The 26,234-nt window shown below is 41.0% G+C and overlaps 1 protein-coding gene across 2 annotated transcripts in view; it reads left to right on the forward strand.

Annotated features, from left to right (window-relative positions):
- The window catches only part of grik2 (glutamate receptor, ionotropic, kainate 2), a gene marked incomplete at both ends in the record, with an annotated part of 369,944 nt that overhangs the window by 280,945 nt on the left and 62,765 nt on the right, over positions 1–26,234 (forward strand). For both annotated transcript variants that reach the window (XM_080472373.1, XM_080472374.1), the window contains one exon: positions 14,625–14,850. In XM_080472373.1, the coding sequence (XP_080328499.1) occupies positions 14,625–14,850 (226 nt within the window). The remainder of the gene's footprint in view (positions 1–14,624; positions 14,851–26,234) is intronic.

Genomic DNA, 26,234 nt, shown 5'->3' on the forward strand with positions numbered 1-26,234 from the left:
ATGCTCCCCGCCTCGCATTCTGGATTGGCCTGGTGCGGGCCGGCTGCGGAGGCTGACACGATGTGGAGACAGAACCCTACCATCCGGCTCGGGGAGGCTGGAACCGGGCCGGAACCGGGCTAGAACCGGGCTCTGGCACCCAGTGCTCAAGCCCGGCATAGATATAGATCAGCTTGTTAGCTGAGCAACCTCATGCTTGACATCCCCATGGGCTGAAGTGTTGCAGAGAAAGGGCAGAAAAGTGTGAATATAGTGAGAACTGTTCAGGAGAAATCACACTTCACAGTGGTGCTGGCTTGTTGCAGAAATGGACCTAACTTGCCACCGATGGTCATTTTCACACTGAAAACCAAGAGACTGACTAACTTGACTTTCAAGATTAAATGTCTGTTCTTGGTCTAGGATTTTGTGAAATACATTTCTAAATAAATGCGACTTATGTTTTTTTCCTCTTCATGACGCATGTTTTTGACAGGTGCGACGCATACTCAGGAGCGACTTATTGCACGGAAAATACGGTCAATTTTTTATTCTCTTTTTCTAAAATGTATTATGCTTTTATCCCTATTCCACACTCACGTACCCAACAACATGCCAGGATGTTCAGTAACAGTACAAAAGAAAAACTTACAGTGACAGCATAGTTCCATCCATATTTTTTTTATGCTCATTCAATAACATGCCAGACGATAACGTCAAAACTTATTGATGGTAAAATGTTATTGATTAATTATATGGGCTTAAATACTATATTGCAAGTTTTACTTCATTGGCCCTTATTTGGAGCTACAGAAACGTGTTTGATGGTGTTCCTGTTCTGCACTGGTCTTCACTGATCTGTGGTGTGCAGTGGTCTTTGGTGGTGTGCACTGGACCTCAGTGGTCTGCCGTGTTCAGCAGTGGCCTGCTGTTGTCTTCAGCGAAATGCAGTGGTCAGACCCCAGCTGAAGAAGAGCGAGGAACAAGATCAACAAGGTATTGAAGGCCCCCTGTTGTTTGACTCCACAGATAACATATATCTCCACAGAGGAAATAATTCTCATGCTAAGAGAAAGACATCAGAACAAAAAGAGAGAAGCTCTTAAAGCTCCCGTAGACTAATCTCTGACAGCTGTCAGAGATTAATGATTGGATTGTGGGAAAATTACTATTAAGATCTGTGGTCGTGGCTAAATCAGTGGCCGTAGCGTTGCGCCGTGTGCAAGGTTCACCGGGTCGGTGTGCGTAAGCCTGCGATCAATCCCAGACAGTGTCAGATATTTGGGGCGATCGTAGCTGCTGCTGCAAACTGTTTGTTTTGTTTACATGGAGTGTGTTTTGTTGGAAAATGAAAGATCACAACATTAGATGCTAACGTAACATGCTCGTAGATGCTAAAAAGACTTAGGTTAAACTCACCATGCAACATTACCCTCCAGGTTGTCCTCTCTCTCCGAGCCATGTTCTGGTCCTTCTCCTTTTTTGGGATTTCTATCCAAGCACAAAAATGCCACAAGAGCATGTTTATGTTTAGGATGTGTATTGTTCCGCGATTGCGTATTACGCAATCAGTTGTCATGATTATGCAATGTGCGATCGCGCAACCACGCCAGCTACGAGTCAGCGTGTGCGACCGTACAGTCTGCACACTGCAAACTTCATGTCACAGCTTTAGTTTGTCTCATACAGTGTGAGAGGCTGATCGTGGTCTTCTGGGACATATTCTCCCAAAAAACACCACGCAAGACTGAAATTATATCCCGAGTTGAACATGAGTTGAAGGTGTATTTAACTTCCAAACACTGCGGATCTGTCGAATTGAGCGTCACTGGTTCTCATTTCATTATTTGTCCACCCATCTTCTAAACTAAACTACAGTTTCAGCAGCTGGAGTCTATCCCAGCTAATAAATGAGCTAAAATGCAATATACACCCTGAAGATATGAATCTTATCACTGCACCAACAGAAGGACAATCACACACCGAACGACCAAGTGTTTGGATTGTGGGAGGTATTTTGAAGAGCCCAGGTTTTTACCTCCGTGCAACCTCCACACCGCAAAGCTTCCGTCAGGTTCGACAGGAAGTTATTTTCTGTTCAGTGGCATTCCAGGTGAAAGTCTGCTCCACCGTGCCAACAAGGTTATTACAAATGAATGCACCCACTGAAATGGTACTATTGGAAATGAATGAAACATCTGACCAGTTTCTTCATTTCATCTTTAAAAGCTTGATAAACAAAGAGCTTGGCTCGGCTCCTATTAGACAGATCGGCAACATGAGATTCACTTTGCTCTTTTTCATTGAAGATTGATGAGCGTGGGCAGATGTAGAGGACATTTATCCTCCACTGAGTAAACATATTCTGTCCACACAGCCAGCGTGAGGCGTTTCAGAGACAGAGCCGTGATGATGGATGGAGTGTTTTGACCAGGCTTATCATCAGACTCGCTTGATTCATGGCAGCAAACCCACCGATGATGTGCACAAGCATAGTAATCACCACTCAGACCTCAGGAGAAAAAAAAAAGACAAAATACTCACTGTTTGGGTAATTATTGTCTCCTGCTGTAAAATACATGTCTAATGGTGGCTAATTATCCAAATGTCTGCGCGGAAAAGTCTCTGAAGCACTGATGCTTCTCCCAAGCAGGGACCTTCCCTATGGACTGTCGCTACAATAACACTGAATAATTTAATGAGCAAACACACACTGCTGCTGCGTCGGGCTTGTTAGCTAATAAAATCACATCTTATTAGAGGCGCTGCCGGTTTTTCACCTTGTGTGTATAATGGGGGTGACGGCTCAGAGTGTGCGGCACAGACAGTAGCCCTTTACATGGATGTGGCGCAGGCCTTTGTGTCCCCAGGCTACACAAGCCTGAATAGTTTTGCATTAGCCATAAGACAGATGGGAGGAACACCTCCAGCATGGTGATTAAATCAGGCAGATAAAGCTTATTGAGATGATGGGGTGATACCTGGGATTGGAGGGAGGCAGTGGGGGAGAGAGAGTGAGGGAAGGACAAAAGATGTTTCCACTTACAATCCAGACTGGTAGTCTGTTAGGAACTTGTGTTTTGGCATGTAGATTCAAAAAGGCTGTAACTTGAAGTGATGTTAGACTGTAAATGGAAAAAATATAAACAGAAAAACAGAAAAATATTGCAATTGAAGTATATAGTGCAAGTAATGTGTATATTCTGGTACCTTTTGATGGCAGCCATATTGGATTATGGATTATGGGAACTCGAGGGACATCAGGACAGTCTATTGACTGGTGATCAGATCTGTTGGTTTGATAATTGATAATGTCCCAGAATTCATCATAAACAGAGACTAAATCAGCTGGTTTAACATTTGTGAAATCGTTGTGTCCCAACAGCCATCAACGTGTCGGATTCATGTCTGATACAATACTCTTTTATGAAAATCCAACTATCATCATTATTGCACCTTTCTGACCACCCCGCTGCCCCTCCGACCACCCCGCTGCCCCTCCATCCACCCTGATGTCACGTTAACTACCCTACCGCCCCTCCGACCACCCCACTGCCCCTCCATCCACCCTGATGTCACGTTAACTACCCTACCGCCCCTCCGACCACCCTGTTGCCCCTCCGACCACCCCGCTGCCCCTCCATCCACCCTGATGTCACGTTAACTACCCTACTGCCCCTCCATCCACCCTGATGTCACATTAACTACCCTACTGCCCCTCCGACCACCCTGCTGCCCCTCCATCCACCCTGATGTCACGTTAACTACCCTACCGCCCCTCCGACCACCCTGTTGCCCCTCCGACCACCCCGCTGCCGGGCTGTCTTTCGTTGAGCTGTCATTAGGCACAGCTGTTTCCTTGCCTGAACCAATGACCACCCGTCTTTAAGTACTTACCAGTGGAACAACTCACCATGTGTTGTGTTATTTCTGTTGTTCACACTCACATTTACTCTAATTTCTTGTTCATTTCATTGTCTCACTCCACCCTCGCTGCCTCATTTTATAGTTAACTGCCCAATTTATTCCTGCTCCTGAAAACACTGCAACAGAGGGAAAACCTTTGAATATCAACACAATCATTTTCAGATTTAAACTGCATCTGGGACTGGACTGGTGATAGCATGTAGTTCAGCGACAAACTCTGTGACAGCTTAGATAAATGTGCTCAATATCATCTGTTATTATACTCCTGTTATCGCGTCTTACGCTCAGCTGATTTGCTGTTCTGAAATGCAGTCATTCGGCATTTGGACAGGTGGAGGTAGGAATTGAACCTGTGATCTTCCAATTGGGAGACGACCGCGCCGCGAACCGAGCCATGTCGGACCCCCTCTATTTAAATGTGTGCTGATGACAGATTTCATACCTTCCAGGAACTTTAAATGGACTTTCAGTCATTTCCTGCAGTTTAAATCTAAAGTTCAGCCTGACCCTAAAACACATTCACCTGAAAATCATGACTAGTTTTTATAATCTGCGCATGAGATTTTAGTCCCTCCAGAAGTAACACACAGATTGTACATGATGTGTGTTCAGTCTGTGATTTCCTTCCAGGACACTTTCGAAGTAGTTTTACTTAACAGTGTGTTTTTTAAATGGCTCTGTCACAGTGTTCTTATCACTAATCTGTCCTCTGGCTGTAAATTTCCCGACAGCACAGAAGAGTATTAAGGGCATCCAAGAATTGTTTTTTTTCAGACGTTAAAAAACAACAAAAAAAACATTGAAAGGAAAAAAGTTGAAATTCAATGTCGAGATTTTTTTTTCACAGAGTAAAAACAAAGTTGTGAATTCAATGTCGAGATTTAAAAAAACAAAAAAATAATTAAATACAAATTAGAAACGTCTCCTCTGGTCCAGCCCTCATCATTTGCCCATGGTTGCTGAAATAATCCCACTAAATCTCATAATTCTGACTATATATGGTTTCTTACTGCTTTTGAACATCTGATGTTACAGAGGATTTCTGGTTGAATATTTTATAAATAGCCTAGGAAGCCCTGGGATCAGTGCCTTTGACCCTCGTCCGCCGTAAGAAGTCAATGAGGAGCGAGGAGGAGCTGCAGGCTGCTCGCTCTCTTCACAGTCTAATGCTGATGTTAACGGCACTGTGTTTCTGAGCGAAGGCCGGTTCTGAAGCAACGTTTCACCACTTCGTCAAACTGCCTGCAATACATTTTATTGAAGCAGTCACATGTGCTGGCTCTCTAGACTTTCTTTCTAAGTGCTCCATGAAAAAAAATATCAACATTGAATTCTGACTTTTTTCTTGAAGTGCACAATAAATTTTTTATTAATTTTCTTTTCTTGAGTGGGACTAATACTCTTGCGTACTACAAGGACATAGTTGTAGAGAATGACAATTAAAGATGCATTATAATCTGATCAGTTTGCAGAGGCTGACTTCCTGCCAGGTGCCTGACAAAGCTACAACAGTGTGGCTAGGTGGAGTTTGTTTTCTTCTTTCCTTCATAGCCACTTGTGTTTAGTGTCAACAGTGTATCACAAACAGTGTGGGTAAATTGTGTCATGAGAGAATGCTTCATAAAAGCAAATGTGTTTGTGCTGACAGAAAGTGAACGCCATCCCCTCAGCTTTCTGGATTCTTTTGATTAGGGCCCTTTGAAAAATATGCAAAACACTCTGGCAAGCAGTGAGCTGCTCCTGACAAGGACCAACAGTGTGTCTGTTGTTGATGGCAATCAAGGCTACACACACACACACACACACACACACACACACACACACACACACACACACACACACACACACACACACACACACACACACACACACACACACTGAACATTGTATACAGGAAAGCTAAAGCAGGCACTGTGTTCTCATTCAATTTGACTGAAATGAAATGCAGAAACATACAAATGGAGGCTGGCTCTCATGTTGTGAGTAAAATACAGTCACACAGCCACACTGCTTAAAGCTCCGCTTCTTCTTTCGTGTTGCTCTCATGCAGGGAGTAAAACACAAATTGTAGAGCCAGGATTTTATTAGCCTGCTGAATGTCGAATCGCTGTTCTGTCCTGGGAGTGAAAGACAGCCGAGAAATGTGCACATTCATCAGTGAAGACAGAAAAACAGCTAAAACATCATTTTCACACACAGTTATTCAAAGCTTCATATATATATATATATATATATATATATATATATATATATATATATATATATATATATATATATATATATATATATATATATATATATATATATATATATATATTTATTTATATTTATATATATTTATATATATATATAGTGGGATATCGAAGCTATCACCATTTTCCATTTCCTTTTACCAGCCAAGTATTTTGTCAATATTTGTTTGTCTTTTAAAATTGGTTGAAATTATTCCATTTGTTCTCAAAACAAAATGTACAACCAATATAACTATTAATGATGTCATTTGAAGGATTACAAGTCTATTAAACAATGTATATATCTTTATATTTCAGGGAATATTTTGAAGCATTATTCAGAATTATTGATTGCTGGCAGTCTCCACCATCTTTATACCATTTATTGTTTTCTATTTTTTTCCTCTTGGTTTACTCACTTCTATAATTTACTTTACATCCTAAATCCAATAACATTTCCCACCTCCATCAATGTGGAGTCCTGATTATGATCCATTTATATGAAATAAAATATGGTGAAAGATTATAAAGATTGCTAAATGTTTTATGGTTTGAAACTGTGTAATTGGAATTCATTCATAAGGGGGTGTCAGCAGTTCTTAAATCTCTGTCACTCACTCTTTCATACAATATAATGCATGTGCAACGAAGGCTACTGAACAGGACCAGTGTCTCCACTTTTATGGGAACGTCATTAAGTCTGGTGTCGTCGCTTTTCTTGGTATATCAGATGTTCAAAATACAATCATAAATCAGGTCAGCTTGTCTCTAAGAGGAAGAGAAGCTTTTTCAAGCCAAACAGACAAAACACATTGATGTTTATCTTAACATGAAACGCTTCGTCATTGCTTACACGAAATCTAAAGATCCTACGTAATCAGCGTTTTTTAAGAGTGTGACACAACTATTTCTTAATGCTTCTCTTTAGCGCAACATTGTTAGATTGGAAGAAAATTGAGAAAATTTGGTAGATGCCAGATATTCTCCTCAGAGGCCTGATTATGAATAAAAAAGAATCTTTCTTCGACAGTCGATAGTTCTAAAATAATTTAATCATCTCTGTAATAAAATAATTCTAGAAATAATGACTCTTCTCTGCCAAAACAATTCTAAATATAACCACAAAACCAAAGCTTTTTTTTTTTCTAGTCTGACAGGACAAAAAGAAATAAATTTAAATAAAAATAAAAATGTTCCCAAGATGATCTTTTAGCTACAAAAGCTTGAAGATGAATCATTTAAATCTCACTGTGTGGTCAGATTGTGTTGAAATATTTACTGGAGTGTATTTGAATAAATACTGTAGAGTTAAATATATAAGAATTAACAGTAGTTTGGGTTTATTTTGAAGAAAAAAAATGAATACCAGCAGATAATCAGAATCCGAATGGGTACTTTGAAAAATGTGCATTTCCACAGTACGAAAAATTTCTCTTGGTGTAATGGTGCAAAACACAAAACAACAAACATTAAGTATGATATATAAAATGTTTTATGTCGATAGTGTTTTAAATTTAGGCTTTATTTGAATGTGCAAACCATCTTTAAATTGTATGGAGGATTGCTTAAATCTAATGTGAGTAGAATCAATGTGTCCCCTCATTGATTTTTTTTTTCACACACCTATTTTATATTCTGCACTAATGACTAATAGCTATTTTTTGTACATAAATTGAAAGCTGGTGGTATGCAGGCCGGAGGCAACATTTTGAAATACCACAGCATTAATAAGCTCTGAGGTTATTAATTTTCTCATTGGTGATTTTTTTTTTCTTTTTTCATTTTTAGCTGTTTTTAATTAACCCTCCCTCATGTGCAAGAAAATAAATAGATGGTCTGATTTTTTTTCTTGAAATATATGTTAATTTTACACTTCTATTAATTTTGTAATGTTTATTGCTACACTTAAGTTTTCCTGTTCTCTTTTGCATCAATCAGTTTTCATTAAACATAATAAGATTTGCGTTTAAATGAAGTGCACATAACGAGACGGAGAGAAAAAAGCATCCGGTCGGTATGTGAGAAGTTTGACATCAACCCAAATTCACTGATTACATACATAAGTGAGCATTGTGGAATCAATAGTCTGAGTATCAATGAGGGATTTTTAAATATATTCATTCAATTCAGTTTTATACATATAGAGTGGAAACCACATCAAGGTACTTTTATAGAGTGAAACCCAGCCATTCTGATTCATCCATTGATTCTATACTATTTGATGTGGATTTTGTGGTCTGATGGTCAAGAAGTTTTAACCTTTGAGAGGCAGATTGATTTAAGTGATTTCATAGCACCATATTGTTTGTTTCTGCGTATCCATATGATGAAGATGAGCTGCTGAAGGTCAAACCGAGCATGACAACCATGAAGAAAGATGATTTAAGTGACCTTGAACCTTCATGGTTGTTGATCAGAGGGTCAGGGTTTGTTCAGCTGCTGCTGCGATGGCGTTGAGGAGATTTCCGTCTTTGTAGTGTCACCTGAGCAGGTTGAAACTCCACAGTCTACCCGAGGATGTCCATCCTGTCATGACCACAGTGGACCATCCTCTGATGGACACTTCCAGCAGGATAACACAGCAGCTCACAAATATCAAACTATCTCAAACTTGTTCCTGCAACATGACAAGTTCTCTGGACTCCAGAACCTCCACAGTCACACATCTCGGTCCCACAGATCTTCCACTGGGGGATAGAGGAACGGGACATTCACATCATTGACGTTCAGACCACAAATCTGCAGCAAGTATGAGATATTATCATGTCAATATGGACCCAAACCTCTGAGGAATGTTTAACCCTCAGAGGTTAAATGAACAGACAATGAACTTGTTTTCATTTCTCACTCAAGGACACTTTAATACATGGGCAGGATGCGACAGGGGTATAACTTTATACCTCGGTATTCAGAAACAACCAACTCTAGCATCAGAGGCACCAATCAAAGCAAGCAGAGTTGTTCGTAGTTGTTTGTTGAATTTCTAACACCACGAGTTAAGAAGGTGAAACCTTGTACTAGCATGATGTACCTAATAAAGTGGTCAGTAAATGTAAAACTAACATTTACAACATATTTTACAGTGCAAGAGTTTGCTGTTAGATTTGTGTTTGATAAGCTTGACTTAACACAGAAATAACCAAAGTAATTCAGCAGTGTACAGTGTGTACTCGGCTATAGCTCCATAGTAAATTATCAGTTTAGAATCAAGCCAGTAGTAGTAAGATTCTTAACTGTAGATCACTAACTGTACTGAACAGCACAATATACAACAGGAACAAAACCCTAAGCGTCTTAGTTTTCTAACAGTATGTAAAGATGTGTTTGGAGGCTCAGCCAGGTACATGATGAGAAATGGAGTCAAACATTTTTTATCAACTCTAAAATTATTGGCTCATTTACAAATGTAACAAGAGTCTGATTTCAATAAAATGAATAATAATCTTTGTCCGAACTGATTTCAGTCAACTGACATCAAACCTACTGCATATGACAAGAAATCTCATTATTACCATCATTTGTTCGTTTGTTTCCATACGAAACAGCAGCTTTCAAACAAGATATGTGGAAAGAAAGAAGCCATCCCTTATTTTTGTTCTTTTGAAATATGTGCTCATTCAACATCATGTGGGAGGTCAAAAACTGTAAATGTGAGGATTTATCCACCTGGCATAAAGCATCACATTTAGTCCTCCATGTCCAAGCATTAGAGTGTGAACTAGATTGCTTCTGACAGACGCATCTCCACATTATCACCTTTTCAGAGTCGTTTACTTGTTTGTCTGTCAGCAAACACCACTGACCTCATTTTCCTGAAATGTGCTAAAAGGCTGGAGGAGGGGTCAGGAAAGAAGTTTTGACTGAATCTGGCTGACAAAATGGATCCACACACTAACTGTTCCTTTATCAATAGGGCACATTTTACATTAGGCCCAATAAATGCCATGTGAATCATAATCAATTGTTGGGCGCAACAATCTACTGCCTGCAGGTGGATTTCACTTCAATATTTGGCCAAATGTGAGTTTCTAGTATTTGTTTTCAGCAGAGAGATGATTAAATTAGGTCTGGTGAAGGAACAAACAATATATATTCAGACCTGGGTCTTCCATTTTGGCTGGAAACTGTACATGAGGACTGCAACTTTTTGTCTTTGTCACCTCAATACTGGTACCTCAGGCACTTTCACTGATGATGACCAAGTGCATTGAGAGATATTTCCTACTAACAGACAATGAACTTGGGTTTTCATTTCTCACTCAAGGACACTTTAATACATGGGCAGGATGCGACGGGTATAACTTTATACCTCGGTATTCAGAAACAACCAACTCTAGCATCAGAGGCACCAATCAAAGCAAGCAGAGTTGTTCGTAAGTTGTTGGTTCAACACACAAAACAAGTTTGCTGACCCAAAAGTACAGCATGTGAGGAAGGTGTGAGTTACCCCCTGCTGACACTTTGACCATTCAACCACGAATCACCTCACACTATTCATATTACTGCAGCTATTCTAATCAAGAACTCATCGAGCAGTTAAAACCCAAATCCTCCTCTGCTAATTAATAGTAAACAAGACTTTGCTGATCCATTTAGAAAACCTACATTGCACAATATGGGACAACTATAATATCATATCTGGCAATACACTTTTTTTTTGGAAGTGGAAAATAAGTTTTTACCCAGCAGACAATAAAGAGTGTCTGGGTGATAGTTTCTATTTAAAGAACTTGGTAAATGACCATTGTAACACAGAATGTCGTCTTGCCTCTCCTTGATGAATACAACAAAGTAAATATAGGTTTGTATCTCCACCAACATTATCATGTTAAATGAGTCTGCCCTCCTTAAGTCTGCATTCTGATTGTACAGAACTGGGTGATTACTGTGCACTTTTAGTTTCCTGTTCCCAGAGGCCCTCGAGCGCGGCTTGAGTTTGATTTCTTATTTTTGTTGACTGTGCAGCGTCGGCAAGAAAACGGACTCCTCTTCCACAGTGAGCTGCTAAGTGCCGTTTCAGGACTTGCTGATCCAAACCCACTCCCATACCTCCCCTTGCACAGCGGAGAATTGAAACAAAAGGCACAATTATCGGCCCTTTTGTTTTCTTCTTTTTTTTTGAGTATTTCTGTAGCGATCTGATGGAGCCTGCAGGGGATTTCTCTCCAAATCTGAAGTCGACTTTGGGTTTCTGTGAGGAATTTCAATGCATGCTTTCTGCATGAAATAGAAACTGAGTTGAATGCTCCGCCAAAACCTTGTGCCCCGAATCTTTATGAGAACATCTTAACTGCTCAAGTCATCTGGAGTAAAACAAACAATGAGGATACATACATACAGCCACTTGGACAAAGGTCAGGTGAAAACCAGGAGCAGTGGACAGATGATCAACTTCCACTTCTGGAGTTTCATGTTCTCTCAGTCCATTGACTGCCCCAGTGACACAAGTCCTAAAAACTAAGAACAATTACAAACAATGAAGTGTTTAATGAAAGTTTAAAAAAAAATGTTGCAGTTGCTTATTTATAAAACTGGGTTCAGTAAGAGAAAGAGCACAAACACATTGTTATCATGACTCATATTGTAATACTCCACAACATTGTTGCAGCATTTAGGCCCAGCGAATCTAGTTTGCAAAACTAAAAACGATCTATTCAATTTTATTTATATAGTGACGAATAAGAGTCATTTCAAGGCACAGACACAACACGCAACATATTGTCATAATAATCGCTCCAGAATCAGGTCAGTAATCCACCAAACCACCAACAGTCTTCTAATAAAAAAAACAAACAAACATATTTTGTAAGATGGTGAATCCGTTGTCATAGTGATGAATGAGATCAGCTGAGTGGTCTGAAGCTCCACTCAAGCCTGGTTCACACGGCAGGATTTTAAAATGATCCTCACGTTTCCCAAACCTAAGAGAACACACACACACACACACGGCGATAAATAATCCCCGGTTTAACAGTTGTGGTGGTACAGTGTGTGGCGTGCAGCCACACGGCAGCATCAACACACGTGAACCCATTTCACTCGTGAACTTCCCCACATCAGACGGGAAATCTCGCAAACCCTCTCGAGAACAAACGTGACTTCAGAGTCAACAAACATGGCGGATGAAGAGGACGCATTGGCGATCGTTTGTGGTGTTTTTAGCTGAAAAAACACATTTTAAAAAGAAGAGGTGTTGGTCAAAAGAGTGGAGACAACGGGAGCATGGTTATAGGTCTGGTTATAGGTCTGGTCCGGCGTTTCCTCGCCACTACGTCACCTCGCTTCCTGATTGGCTACGCGTCACAGTCAACAGGCTCTTGCTGGTTGTCCCCCCGGGGGACACCACACACCATGAGAACTCGGCCAAAACAATCCAACATGTTGAATATCCCCGATATGAGACGGGAGCGGTCCCGACATCCTTCCGAGCAGACGAGAGCCATCTGAACACACCGCGCACTGCAGAAATATCTGATGAGATTATCTTATGACGATCTGAGCGTCCTTAAGATTGTAGGGGCCAAAATCGGCCTCATTATCCTGCCGTGTGAACCGGGCATTAAAACTCTTGGGTGCTGCTGGACTTTGCTTGTTTAACACAGAATATGGTGACCTTTGTTGTTAATGAGCTATATAACAACATCTTACCATGTTCCCACTGCGTTCATCAGGAACTTACTGGTATTGTATTATTTTCATTTATTTTGTTGTAATTGCTGAATTTTGCGTGGGATTTTTAATCCTGCCGTTGGAAACAGATGTAGAACTCCGCCCTGCTCCATGTGCTGGCTGTTAGCTTCAGCATTAGCCTTCATCAGTTGGTAGCTTCTAAACAGGCATCAGCTTCCTTCCTTTGAGTTCTCTTCATACATGTTGGTAGTTTAGCAGCTTTTCTATTGCTGCGTTTTCTAATTGTCATCACTTTGTGAATCGGTTTATTGATATCAGTTTTGAATTGCAGTCAGAGGTTGTACTTCTCTCAAAGGAGTGAAGTTTAATAGAACTCGAGCACCACGGTTCGACTTCCATTGTGCAGATTTAACTTGAGCTGAACTGAATGAGAGAATCAGTCATTAGACTGACCCACACAGCGCTGACCGCCCAGCAACACTACAACCTGCACACTATTAAGACATCTTGATTAGGAGACTTAATTAAAAGTAACAATTGAGTTTCTTTTCCAACAAGAAGTTGTTGTTGATTTAGGAACTCGCTAAGTAAAACTGCTACTTTTAAAAGAGCTCAGTAGTACCTGTTATCAATTCAATCAGTTTTCATATCTTAATTCTAAAACGAGTGGCTAAATTCTGGAGCAACAGATCTTAATACATCAGGAGATCGTAATGCGTTTAGAGATCTATGGCCACTTCAGCTTGATGAGGAGAATTAACCAGGTTCAGGTAGATGAAACCTGCATGATGCAGGTGATGAGAGGATCAGACTACAGGGGCCAGTTCTTTGATCCCAAATAGTCTGGTTCCAGTTTTATGATTTGCAGTGATTTGTTTTGCACTTCGTTGCTGTTTGTGTCTGTCAGTCGATCACGACACACGTCAGTTGTGCTTTGTGAGAGCTCTGGTATGGTGTGAGTGTAATCAGCTCCTTGTGGGGAAGCTCTTGGAAGGCCTACCTCGGCTCTCTGCCCGGCGTGAAGTGTAGGTGGTTATCAGCCTCCCCGTGTATTCACAGCCACTGCTCCGGCCTTATCAGCAGTCAAAAGCTTGCATGCTCAATCGCCTGATTTGTCAAGGGTGACTCCGAAAGATTCTGATAGGCACTCCGCAAATCACCCAGTTGATCTAAAATATCGACCAGCCACAAAAAGTCATTACACACAATAATGGCGGGCAGGACCTTGAAGATGTGACTTAATTAGGTTTCAAATGGCTTCAAAAATGCCTTCAAATCGGCTCCCCTGGAGAGTAATGCGCTCCTGGATTTCTCTCAGTGATTACAGGTGTAGAAAGCGAGGTGCACAGCTACTTGACAATGCCGTTACTGCTGCTCCTGCCTATAAGGCGATAGCAGCGGCACAGACCTCAGCAATGTACATTATGGTCATACAAATTCACCCTGCTGCCACTATTTAGCATGCTCGTCTGCCTCAGCCTATATTCTCCTCATAAGCGATAATGACTGAGGCAGACAGAAAGCGTATCGTGCTGCTGGAGCTGCAAAAAAGTTCTGCTGTAGCAAATGACATGTTTTCCTAATGAAATTTGCAAAGTAATTGAATGTAAATGGCTCTGCAGGCCTTGATAGAGCTGCGAACACTGGCAGTATTTAAATGAGTGATGTGAGAGCTCTGCTCATTATTGTTTCTTTCAGTTGCTCAGAACTTTATAATCCTTCATTAACCTCCAATCAGGAACTTTGTAATCATCAAAACACACATAGCTTTTAGAATGAACAACTGTAGCATAGTTGAATATGAGAGTGGCCCAGTGAAGTTTCCTTCCCTCACTGAATGCTGCTCCATCTCCACAGAAAACCAAGATCTCCACTTATGACAAGATGTGGGAGTTCATGAGCAGCCGCAGGCACTCAGTGATGGTGAAGAACATAGAGGAAGGCATTCACCGCGTGCTCACCTCGGACTACGCCTTCCTCATGGAGTCCACCACCATCGAGTTTGTGACGCAGCGCAACTGCAACCTCACGCAGATCGGAGGACTCATTGACTCCAAGGCCTACGGGGTCGGCACGCCGATGGGTAAGAACACAACATTGATGTCCACGTTTCTGCTGACACAAGCCAAGTTTGAACGCCTGTGATAATTGTATGATGTGTGCATTCAGTCCATGACTTCCTCTATGGAAACTTCAATTCACATGGTCAAATATTGATGTGTGTGTTTCTGACTAACACACTGAATGCAACAACAGATCGTTTAATTAATATCTCATTGCTCTGCAGCTTTGGGAATTAGATCATTGCCATTTGCCGATGTTTGGTCTATTGTATAAGGCCGAAATCTGTAAACGTTAAGAAAAGCTCTCTCTTGTAAATGAAAAGATGTTTCTCAATGAGCTTGCATGTACAAATAACTGTCAAATAAATTGTATTAAATTGAAACAAGAAATGAGCTCACTGATGATATCAGGCTTTTTAACCACCTCTGTTCTTACAATAGTCCTTTGATTTCAGCGACCTTCAATAACAGGGACTCAAAACATTTGAAATTGGATAAATGCATGGTTTGGAAATACTTTCATCTCGAAAATGAAAACAAGGTATCATGGAGGCTATTGGCATTGTTTACCCAGCAACCTGATCCCCACAACTAGTCTGAGAAAATTACACAGATCATCGTGACAGTGACACAAGATCTTCTTCCACTTCAGTGAGACTTCAGTAAGTTAATGGAATAAAGTGAGACTAAACATGCAGCGCTGGGATGTCAAACCTGAAATCTACTGCGTGGACAAAGAGCTTCATACTTAGAGAGCAAATCAAATCTGATATCGTCATTGAAGGATGAAATAATACATTCATTACTACATTGTTAAACATATCTTGATATAAATTATGTTCAATATTGCCTGTGTGACAATTATTCCTCTTTTATTAACAATAAGTGTTTGGTCAACAGTAGAACTTCAGATATCAGTAAAACGTGTGATCTGCAGTATAACATTTCTCCCCACTATTGCGATTGTGCAATTGACAAACATTTCAGTATATGATGCTGTTGTCTTTGCGCTTGGGGATTTGTGCCTCCAAATATCAGAGATATTTAATTTTTTGTGCTCAGCTGAACTGTTTGGTCATTTTTCTTGATTTTTGTGTCACCGGGTTTGTTGTAATGTTGAAATAATGAGGTGAAATACCGTTTCGCTGGTGGAGAGATTCGTCCCTAATCTTGCAAAGTACTTACGGATGTTTCCTGTCCTATGCTGACCTCCATTTGGAACTCGTTGACTCAATCCGCATGTTATTGCAACACATGTAAAACAACAACAAACACTGATGCTGTATCTGATCTGAACTGAGCTGTTCCTCCGTAGCTGTAGTTTATAAATGCATTCCCGGCTGGAAGTTAAAATGATCCAGACGAGCTGTCTGCCATTGTTTGCACTGCACTGTATTCATTATTAATTAATGGTATCATCTGGTTGCACATGAAAAGATCTCACTGTACCTGACCTCTGTCACACTAACACATAGTTGCTCCATTATCGTTGCAGAAGTTCACTATCTGGTTACATTTAGGCTCAATAAGCACTTAGCTGCCACTCTGTTTGCGTGGCACTTTTCTTACAAATAAGAAAAAACGAATGCACTTTGAAGCACTGACTTTGGTTTAAAAGTCCCAAATATAAGTTATCCATGCATTTGATCCTCTTCTTTCTCCTCATATCCTGTCATTTTTCACTTCTTTTTGTTACTTTTAAACACCCATCTCGCAGCCGGGCAACTGACACGTGCAACACCAGTACCATGTTGTCTGTAAATCGTAAAGATATTGACAAAACATTTTTTGGGGCTCGTACAATTCATGACATAATCTTTAGATTTCATGTGTTTTTTACCCCCAGCTTGAACATCCAACGACCTGTCCTCCATCTGTTGGACCATCCGTTCGTCCATCCTCTATAGAACTAAATATATAACTCAGTGTCCCTGATTGGCCTCTGGTTTGTTCTTTTATTCCACCATGTGTTGTTTTCTGGTGACATCCAGCTAAGACATGCAAACTTTGCAGCAGCAGGCCTCCAAGCCCAAGCTGGATTAACTTCTCCTCTGCTGTGCAACCATTACACAACACAACATTGATTCAATCCCCTCAGCTTTACCAGATGAAATGATAAAGACTCCTGAAATAAAACTGACAATCTAATAGTAGAATGACAACAAAACAAATGTTGCCTCTAGGTTCCTGCTCAAAGGATGTGAATGTTTCCATAAAACTGTTATATTCTATAGCCTTTTGTTGCTAATTCAAAGCGGTGCGAACCCTACCCAGGCACGTTCACGCTGCTCTTCTTGCTTGAGGGTAACTCATGTGGAGGAATACTTAATGGGGAAAATCCTGGGGCTATCTACAGCAGGCAGAGAGATGAACAGGGAAGGGTGGCACATCACACGCAGAGCAAGCGGAAGTGCAACATTTGATTACGAGGCTCAGCGGTAGATTGTCATAATCCTGTTACAAACGCAGCGAGAAGCGACACTCTGGTTAAATACCTGCAGAATTACAAGTGGCAGACTACTTAGAATGATGACCCTGTACAAAAAGCCATTCTTAAACTGTATTACTCTCATCCGGGTAGAGGGAGGAATTTCAGAATGCTTAGCAATGTTGGTACCTCCTACAAACAGCATTGTTCAATGGTGTATTGTTTGGAGAATACAATGAAGTGCAGCTTAAACATGCACAGGCTTCACATGAGGCATGTTCTTTTAGCCTGAGTGTCAGTTCTACAGTCAGAGCAGTAATCCTAAACACTACAGGCAGCATACATGCACAGGGAGGTAGAATTAAGTGAAGGCCAATTCATTCTTTCCGTGTCCGCAGGCTGCTCATTGGTCCATATGATGTAAATATTGTCCACAGACCACGTTCTGCGGTCTGTTGATGCACAATGTGAAATGTATGGAAGAGCCTTTAGAAGTTAGTACTGGTGGTAATTCAGGCCCTGTCCACACTACAACGTTGTTTAAAGTAACTGCATTGTTTTTTGCCTGACTTTTTTATTTCTTTTCTGAAAACGGGTTCCGGAGTGGAGAAATTTGAAAATGCTGCATGGGCTTTGACATGTGGATGGATGACATGTACATTTGCTGAAAACTATGACATCATTGCCCCACCTCTCATCTGTATAACCCCACGCCAACAACGGTGGACTTCATGCTCCAGGCCGTGCTGCAGAAGCGACTGATGTTATTTGGTTTAAAAAGGCCAGATATCGGATTTCTCAAATCCGAGGATTTTTGCATGCTCCATGTCTCCTTTTCCATTTCTGGTGTATTTCTGTGACAGCGTTACAGTGCCACATGTAGGCCTGGCATATATACTACAACATTTTGAGTCATTTCATGGTGCCGTGTGGACGGGATTGTTTTTAGAACGACGCAGAGAAAAAAAAGACGGATTTGGCTCATGAGGACAGAGCCTGAAGTGCTTTGTGATTGTCTCTGGCTGCCCACAACAAAACCTTCAGCATATCCTCAGAATTCCACTCGTGAAGTGTTTCCTGATCTTTAAACGCATGTGTCACCAACGTCACCAGGTTCCAGGAGCTCCCATGTGGAGGACTGGTGATATTCAGGCCTCTGATGAATCAGGGCAGTGTCCTTTGGCCGTGTGAGTGCTGGCAAGGTCGTTTGCTGCTGTTTGTGTATGCTCTGCTGGTCATCCACACACCTTAATTTGAGTGACTGTTTCGCTGTGTGTGAAAACACTGGAGGTGGGCTATATTTGCTTTGGCTGATTGCATTCCCTGACTGATGTGCTGTGCAGCGTTTGAAGCTCCGCTGCTGTGTGCATGCGTGTGGCCACACGAGCGTGCATTCACTTCATGACTCCTGCATTGACTATATCTCCCCGCTCTCTTTATGTGAGTGAATAAATGTATTCATATGTGAAGGAAAGAAGCAGAGCTGAAGGGAATGAAGGGGAAGTGAGTTGTGGCCTGTGGCAGCTTTTGCACTGCAGTGGTAGTCCACAGTGAAGGAAGGAGGTGTGTTAGCATCATTACTCCCCAGCGAGCCATTCACACACAGTCACAACAAGCTATTTAAATTGCTAATTCTACCTTTTAGCACCCTTTACCATATGTAGCCTGTCTTCCCATACAGCCGGGCCATTTAGCATCTCCGTCATTGAGGTGAACAGAGAGTTGGTGTCAGAGTGCTGTGGTGGAGCTGCACTCGGCCCTGTGGCGTCTCCTGCAGCCCTGCTTCACCTGGCAGTCAGAGCTCAGACTAATGATGTGTTTACTACAGGAACCCTCCTCCTGCACATCACCTCGAGCTGGAGGACAATGCTCGGACATACGAGCTGCTTGGTAAAACAACAGCATGTCAGGCTGGAGAAGTTGAGTCTTTCTCTCAAGGTTTCTTCCTAAAACCACTCGCTCAGTGTGAGGTAAATACTAATAGACAAGGGCCACTCTGATTTTTGTGTTTGGGTGGAGTTTTCTCTATAATTTAAAATCAATGAATTTTAAAAACTAGGTACTAAAATAACTGGGTTTGGTTTAGGAAACAATGTTATTTTCCTTACAAGTAGTCTTAGTGCTTCTATTCTCTGGACTCGCACTTGATGATACTGCAGAAACCTCAGGAAAACAATGTCAGGGTCATGAAATTGAAATTTGTGATCTTATCTCATGTCATACAGTGTGAGGGGTTCACAGACCGAGGCCCTGTTTACAGTGAAGACACATCGTTTTTGTTTTAGTAAAGTTTCACGTTTACATGGCAACGATTTGATATGATGTCCATTTACATGGAAATGGTGGAAATGCTAAAAATGAATCAGAAGAAGCTGATGCAGAAAGACATTTTTTTTAAATGTCGTGCGGTCAGACGTAGAGTAGAGAGGAAGAAGTGAGGAGGAAGAAGTAATCAGGAAGAAGTAGAGACTAAGACTTGTTTATATCTGGTCTGAAGACTTTATATCGTGGTTGTTTGTGGCGACTCATTAGCCATGGGCTAACTAGCTTAGCCACCATGGGCTAAAGCGGCGGGACTTCCGCTTTCATTCTGGACCAATCAATGAGCAGTGTTTCTTCTTTACGTCCTCTCTGGTCAGTGTTTGTTTCAGGCGACAGCGCCCCCTCACCAGCAGCTGGTGTAATTGCGTGACATTTTCCTGGCGGTTTGATCCGGTCTCTAAAGTGCTGCCCAACTATTATTATTACTGTATTAACATTAACAAATATGAAATGAAGTTTAAAATCCCTTGTGAAGAGATTTTGTCTCTGACTCACAGCCCCTGATGAATGTTGCTCTGTTTGATTTCTGCAGCTTCTGTGAGCCTTGAACCAAAACCTGGAAACCTTATTTGTACTTTTTTTTAAATTAGAATTACCATCGTAGCACTTTTCTTTCAGAAACATCAACGACCAGTTTCACTTGGAACTTTTTGCATAAATATTTAATTAGATATACATTTTTTTATTATTATTATTATTATAACATCAAATTCCACAATCTGTGCACGTTCAACTATTTTGATTTACAGTTTTTTTCCCAAAATCATAATTTTGACTGTAAAAGATGTACTGTTTTTATGTAACATTGCTGGTGTTAAGTCATTAGTGTGATTCTCAGGCTGTGAGATTCCTGCAGCCATTAGCATTTATTGTTTCACAAACTCATATTCACAATATTTGATGCAGATATACTTTTTCAAGCAAAATAATTGCAACAGCTCAATACAATTGGCTACTTTGGGTCTCATTGTAGTGTAAATCCATCTTCGATAAGTCTTCATCCAGTTCAGGGTCTGTGGTCCTGGTCCAGCTCGCAGTGAAGTCCAGGTTCACCTGGACAGGTGAGCAGTCCATCACAGGACAAACACACTCACATTCACACCCACAGGACCAGTACAGTCACCAACTGACCTCAAATGCAACTTTTTTGACTGTGGGAGGAAATGAGCCAACTCAGCCACGCACAGTAAGAACATGCAAACTACCGACAGAAAGGCCCAGATTCAAACCAACAACCTCCTCGCTGTGAGGCTGCTACAACTGTTGTCTTAAGTGTGCTATTGTAGTTTTATTACTTTTATTTCTTATTTACTTTTATTGTGCTTGTAGGTAGCTTTTCATTTGTCTCTAACTAAAACACCACAGGGGACAGAATTTTTCTTTCATCTTTTATTGAAAATTGCAGTTAATATCTTCTTTACACTTCAATTTTACACTTGTGAGATTGATTAGACTGTTTGTTGGCTGGATCTGGCTTTTCTATGTAAATATTGGTGATGGTTATAAAGCCCACCAGGCTTGTGTTCACCAGGCAAAATCTCTTTAGGGAACTAATAATTGGATTTCACGCAGCAGTCCCACAAGCGCCCTTTGTTGTTACTCACACGCCAATGGAGGCGGCTGCTCTGCAAGGCGCTCAGTCCATCCATTGGGAGCCGTCTGGGGTTCAGTGTTTAGCTCTACGATACCAGGACATGTGAATGGGGGGAGCTGTGGGATCGAATCTGGAACCTTGAAAGCCCACCAGCTCTACCAACTGAGCCACAGCCACACCACTTCTGCAGGTTTTGTTACAACAAAGTATTTTTATGGTTCTATTTTTATGGAGATCATATTTCATTCCAGAGCGTTACTTTATTTCTTGTCTTCACAGAGACATTTTCTGGAGCCTATTTTAAAGCACCAGCAGTGTCTGGACCTGCAGCTGTAGCTCAGCAGGTCGACTGGGTGATTCAGTAATTGAAGAAACCCTGCTGTTCCTGCATTGAACAGTTCATGGGTAAGACCCAGCACCTTGAATAACCCCAACCAATGGGACAGTGTCTTTGCATGCGAGCTATAGTATGTGTGTGTATGTGGACGGGTCAACGACAAGTTAAAATTCCCACTATAGGTAAATCCAACCCGGTTACCAACCTTTTAGCTGCTAGAACAAACCTTCACACTCAGGCCCCGTTTACACGACAACGAATCTGAGTGCAAGACTTTCTTCACTTTTGGCGGGTCCGTTTACACGACACCAGTTTGCGGATGCACTGAATCCGCAAAGTTTTTAATCCGGCTCCCAAGGTGGAAAGATTCTTCTTTCCCTCCTGCAGAGACTGATGGAGGCTACAGGGCCTGTTACTGCACATCTCTCCCCCTCCCTCCTGCTCATTCAGTTGTAAACAAACATGCCGGCCGCGTAGTGATACGACCCGTAGTGGTACGACCCGTAGTGGTACGACCCGTAGTGGTACGACCCGTAGTGGTACGACCCGTAGTGGTACGACCCGCGGTCCATATTGTAGTTTTATGGTCCAGATCAGTAGTTTAATAGTTGAGACTCTCCCTGATATCATCCGATGACTCATCAGTCCATATGGATGTCAGGTTCTCTCCATTTTCTTCACCTTTATAGTGTTTTGTTCTCTGCACACACGTCTGTGTAGTTTCATAACAAAATCAAACAACAGCGCCCTCCAGTGGCCCGGCATACTAACTACATCGTTGTGTCTGTGTCCGCTGCTGCAGTGGAAACACTCTCCTTTATTTTAGCGGATTAGGTGTTGTCACGTGAAACGTTGTCGTGTAAACAGGTCCTCAGTCCGAGAAGTCCAGGCTGTTGGGAAATACTAGCTGGTGGCTGTCATCGACAAGCTTATGAGGTGCAAGCTCTGCGAAAAAGGAAGGCATTAAGAAAGACAAGAGCCGGTTCTGACGCTCATAGTGGAGAGTTGTGGTCACAAACAGAGGACAAGAAGACAAGGTGGGTTGAGCCCCCATTTACACAACAGTTCAAGTGAAAATGACTTTGTCTTCATGGAAATGGGGGGAAATGCAATCTTTCTGAAATGCTGTACCTGTGCTACATGCACACCACGGCCGTAGTAAATATCTATTCTGCACATGCTCAGTAGAGACAATCAAAACAAAGTTTCCTCCATGGTGTCATGATTCCCAGTCTATATTCTCCTGGACTTGGTACTTTTACTTTGACAGTCACCGTAATAACAATCCAACTTGGGGGTCTGTCCACTAGAATGTCCCTGTACTAACGTGGTTAATGTTTAGAGTGTATTGTTCACAGTGTGTGTGTGTTTGTGAGGTTTCATTAAAAACACAAACAACAGTGCCAACTAGTGTCCCAACATGAAAACTACATTGTTTTCAGTGTTTTTACTATCTCCATGTAAACAGACATCATTTCCACATGTTATTGTGTCGACGTGACACTTTTCCCAATCAAAAATTCAACAAACAGCGTTTTCACTTGAAACGTCGTGTAAACAGGACCTAAACCTTTCGAAAATATTTCTTCCATATTAATGCTTGACCTCTGTTTTCCCAGAAACATGCAGACATGTTCTTCCATTCAAAGCTAGGAGAACAGATGTCTCGCACATGCCTTGACAGAGGGTTAAGGCTGTTTTATGCTTGATGCATCCGCAAGATTTCATCATTTCAGCAGCCACGTTGCGTCGTGCGCCTCCCAATTTTTCTAACTACACGGACAGAGACGTACAGAAAAAAAGGCAGAGCTGAAGAGGATGAGGACTGAAGACTTGGTTTTAAAGACACCAGAAAGCAGAGACAAAAAGAAAGTGTCCACATTCAAACTGTAAACTGTACTAAAGTGGATGAGAAGCTGGATAAGTATTAGAAATCAGTTTGTGCAAAAAGGGGATTGCAAATCAACATGCTGAAATATAATTACCGAAATTATTTATTATGTATATTAATGATATATGTAGGGTGTCAAACATCTTAAAGTTTGTGCTATTTGCAGATGACACTAATATTTGTTGTGATGTGGGAAATTTGCAGCAGCTTTTGGAGGCGGTCAGCAGAAATGAGTAAACTAAAAACTTAGTTTGATTTAAATAAATGATCATTACATTTAAATAAAACCAAACGTATGCTGTTTGGAAAATGCAAAATAAATATGCGAGTAAAATAGAAAAGAATAGAATAGAAAGAGTGTATGAGAATAAATTTCTGGGTGTGATTCTTGATCAAAATCAGCTGGAAACATAAAACATGTGAGAGCAAAAGTAGCGTGGAGCAGTGGAGTGATGGGGAAAGCAAGGCAGAGCACAGCATATTCTGTATTGTACACTGGTGTTATCATATTTAAATTACTGTGTGGAAGTATGGGGCACTACCTATAAAACCACCTTACATTCACTGAGCACAATACAACAAAGAGCCATTCATATAGTAAATAATGTAGGATATCATGAACACACAAATATACTGTTTTTAAAAATACACACCTTAAAGTTTGGGGTACTGGTAGAATTTAAAACTGCACAAATAATGTACAAAGCAATAAATAAACTGCTCCCTGTAAACATACAAACAGTTCAGACAGAGTGGAGTGGGGGGGTTCAACTTTAGAGGGAAACTCAACTTGAAATAGAATTCTGCTCGGACCAATTTAAAAAGTACGCGTGTTTCCATCTGTGGGCTGGTTTTGTGGAAGGGCCTTGACAACACGATTAAACAAAGTATGAATATAACACAATTTAAAGAAATTTACAAAAGATATATCTTTGAAAAATACAGAAATGAAGGAGAATAAAAATCTCACAGATGTTAATGGCACTTGTTCATTTTGTTCTTTTTTGTGTGTTTTTTATTATTATGTTTTAATAAAAAGCTCTATTGGAGTAGTTTTTTGTTTTCTTTTGTATTGCTTGTTGAGTTACTTTCTTGGATTTTGTAATTGTCAATGTGTGAAGAATGGGGGTAGGACTTGATAAGCCGAGGCTTCTTCCTTTCCCTTTTCGAACGAGTCAAAGTGTTTTATATCAAAATGGGCTTTTTTATTTATTTTTGAATTATTTTTTCTTTTCTTTTCTTTTCCATTTGTTTCATCTAATTTTAAATTGTTCATTTGTTCGAAATAAATGAATCAAATGAATCAAATCAAAACCCAAGATTTGACTCATAGATGCCGATTTGCTCCAATGTAAGACTTCGCCAACATCGGCAACATTTAATTAGAGCCGATAGTTTCAAGAAAAAGATTAAACTGAGTGAGTCAATGTCACAAACTTTGTATGACTGTCCGTCCCCCTCACAACCACCATAGTCTGGAGGTAGTGACCCCGGCTGGCACGGCGTTCGGTCTCGGTTTGATCCCTGAAAGAGGTCATATGTTTTTCAAGAATTTGTTCAAATATGTTATTTGATTTGATTGGCTGTCCCCCAGTAGATGCTGAACCTTGTCATCACGGAAGCAGCACCTGTGATTTGACTGTGTTGTTGCTGACATGCTGGAAAATATCCAATTATGGTAATGGTTTGGTGGATGAGGAAACACACTGACCAATCGCACGTGAGTTAAGCCGTCACACGCGATACCATACAGCCAATCAAATCTGTGTATTTCTGGGGTGAAAGTTGTAAATGAAAAGAGTGGGGAAAAGAAGCACAGCTGAGTGAGATTTATGGAGGAGAGAGATGGACAAAGTGTAAGAAAAACACGAGCGAGACAGGAAAAAAGATGGTGAGCTGGAGAAAGTTGAAGAAAAACAAGGACCAGATGGTGCTCTCCAAAGACAGAAGTGACAATAGAGCTTTTAATCTGGAGGGACAGTCATTTCTGTTCATACTTCCCTCTGGCAGGACTAAACCTGTGAGTCTCATTTTCTCGGAAAAGGTTGCACTTATTTGTGGTATTCTGAGACAATTCATAAAGGTTTTGAACATCAAACCACTGAAATCAGTAGTGAGATCACAGAGAATCAGTAGTCTGAGAGTCCAGTATGACCTGTCCACCATCCTAACACACACATTCATTCAGATGTGTCTTTCTTTGTTGACTTTATTAATAAGATGGACTTTACCAACTTGACAGCTTCAGCTTTGGACTCCAGAGCACCCTGTTCAATCTCATTCATTTCTCGTCACAGATATGAGGGGGTTCTCAAAAGAAGTCGCGCAGAACCTTAAATGGGTAAATGTTTGGCCTCTCCTGGTGCTGATGGTTGATCTCCATGCAGATGTGTCCTGCAAGAGCGGTTTGCAAGAACTGATGCTTCCTCTTCTGACTCCAAATGTCTCTGAGACACTTTCCCAGGTTTGAGGAAAGTAGCTGTGTACATAACACAAACCTGCCAGGCAGCTTTCTCCACAATGAACACAATCAAAATTAAATATGGTTCCAGAGTCACCAGTGAGCTCCTCCACCTGTGTCTGAGGACAGTCCTGTTCCTTTAAGTCCAGGTCAAATATCTTGTCAGGACAAGCAAGAGCTCAGTTTCCTCATTGAAAATATTGTATCATCAGACATACATATACTTTCAGTTCCATGTTCCATGATAATATATATTGTCAAAACGTATTTGAATTGTAACTGAATCCATTTGATTTGACAACCAGCCGGTGATTACATGCAGATGGTGGTAGAACTACGAGGATACCTAAATACATCAATCCATCCATCGT

Source organism: Lipophrys pholis, assembly GCF_963383615.2.
Source record: "Lipophrys pholis genome assembly, chromosome: 9".
NCBI lineage: Eukaryota > Metazoa > Chordata > Actinopteri > Blenniiformes > Blenniidae > Lipophrys > Lipophrys pholis.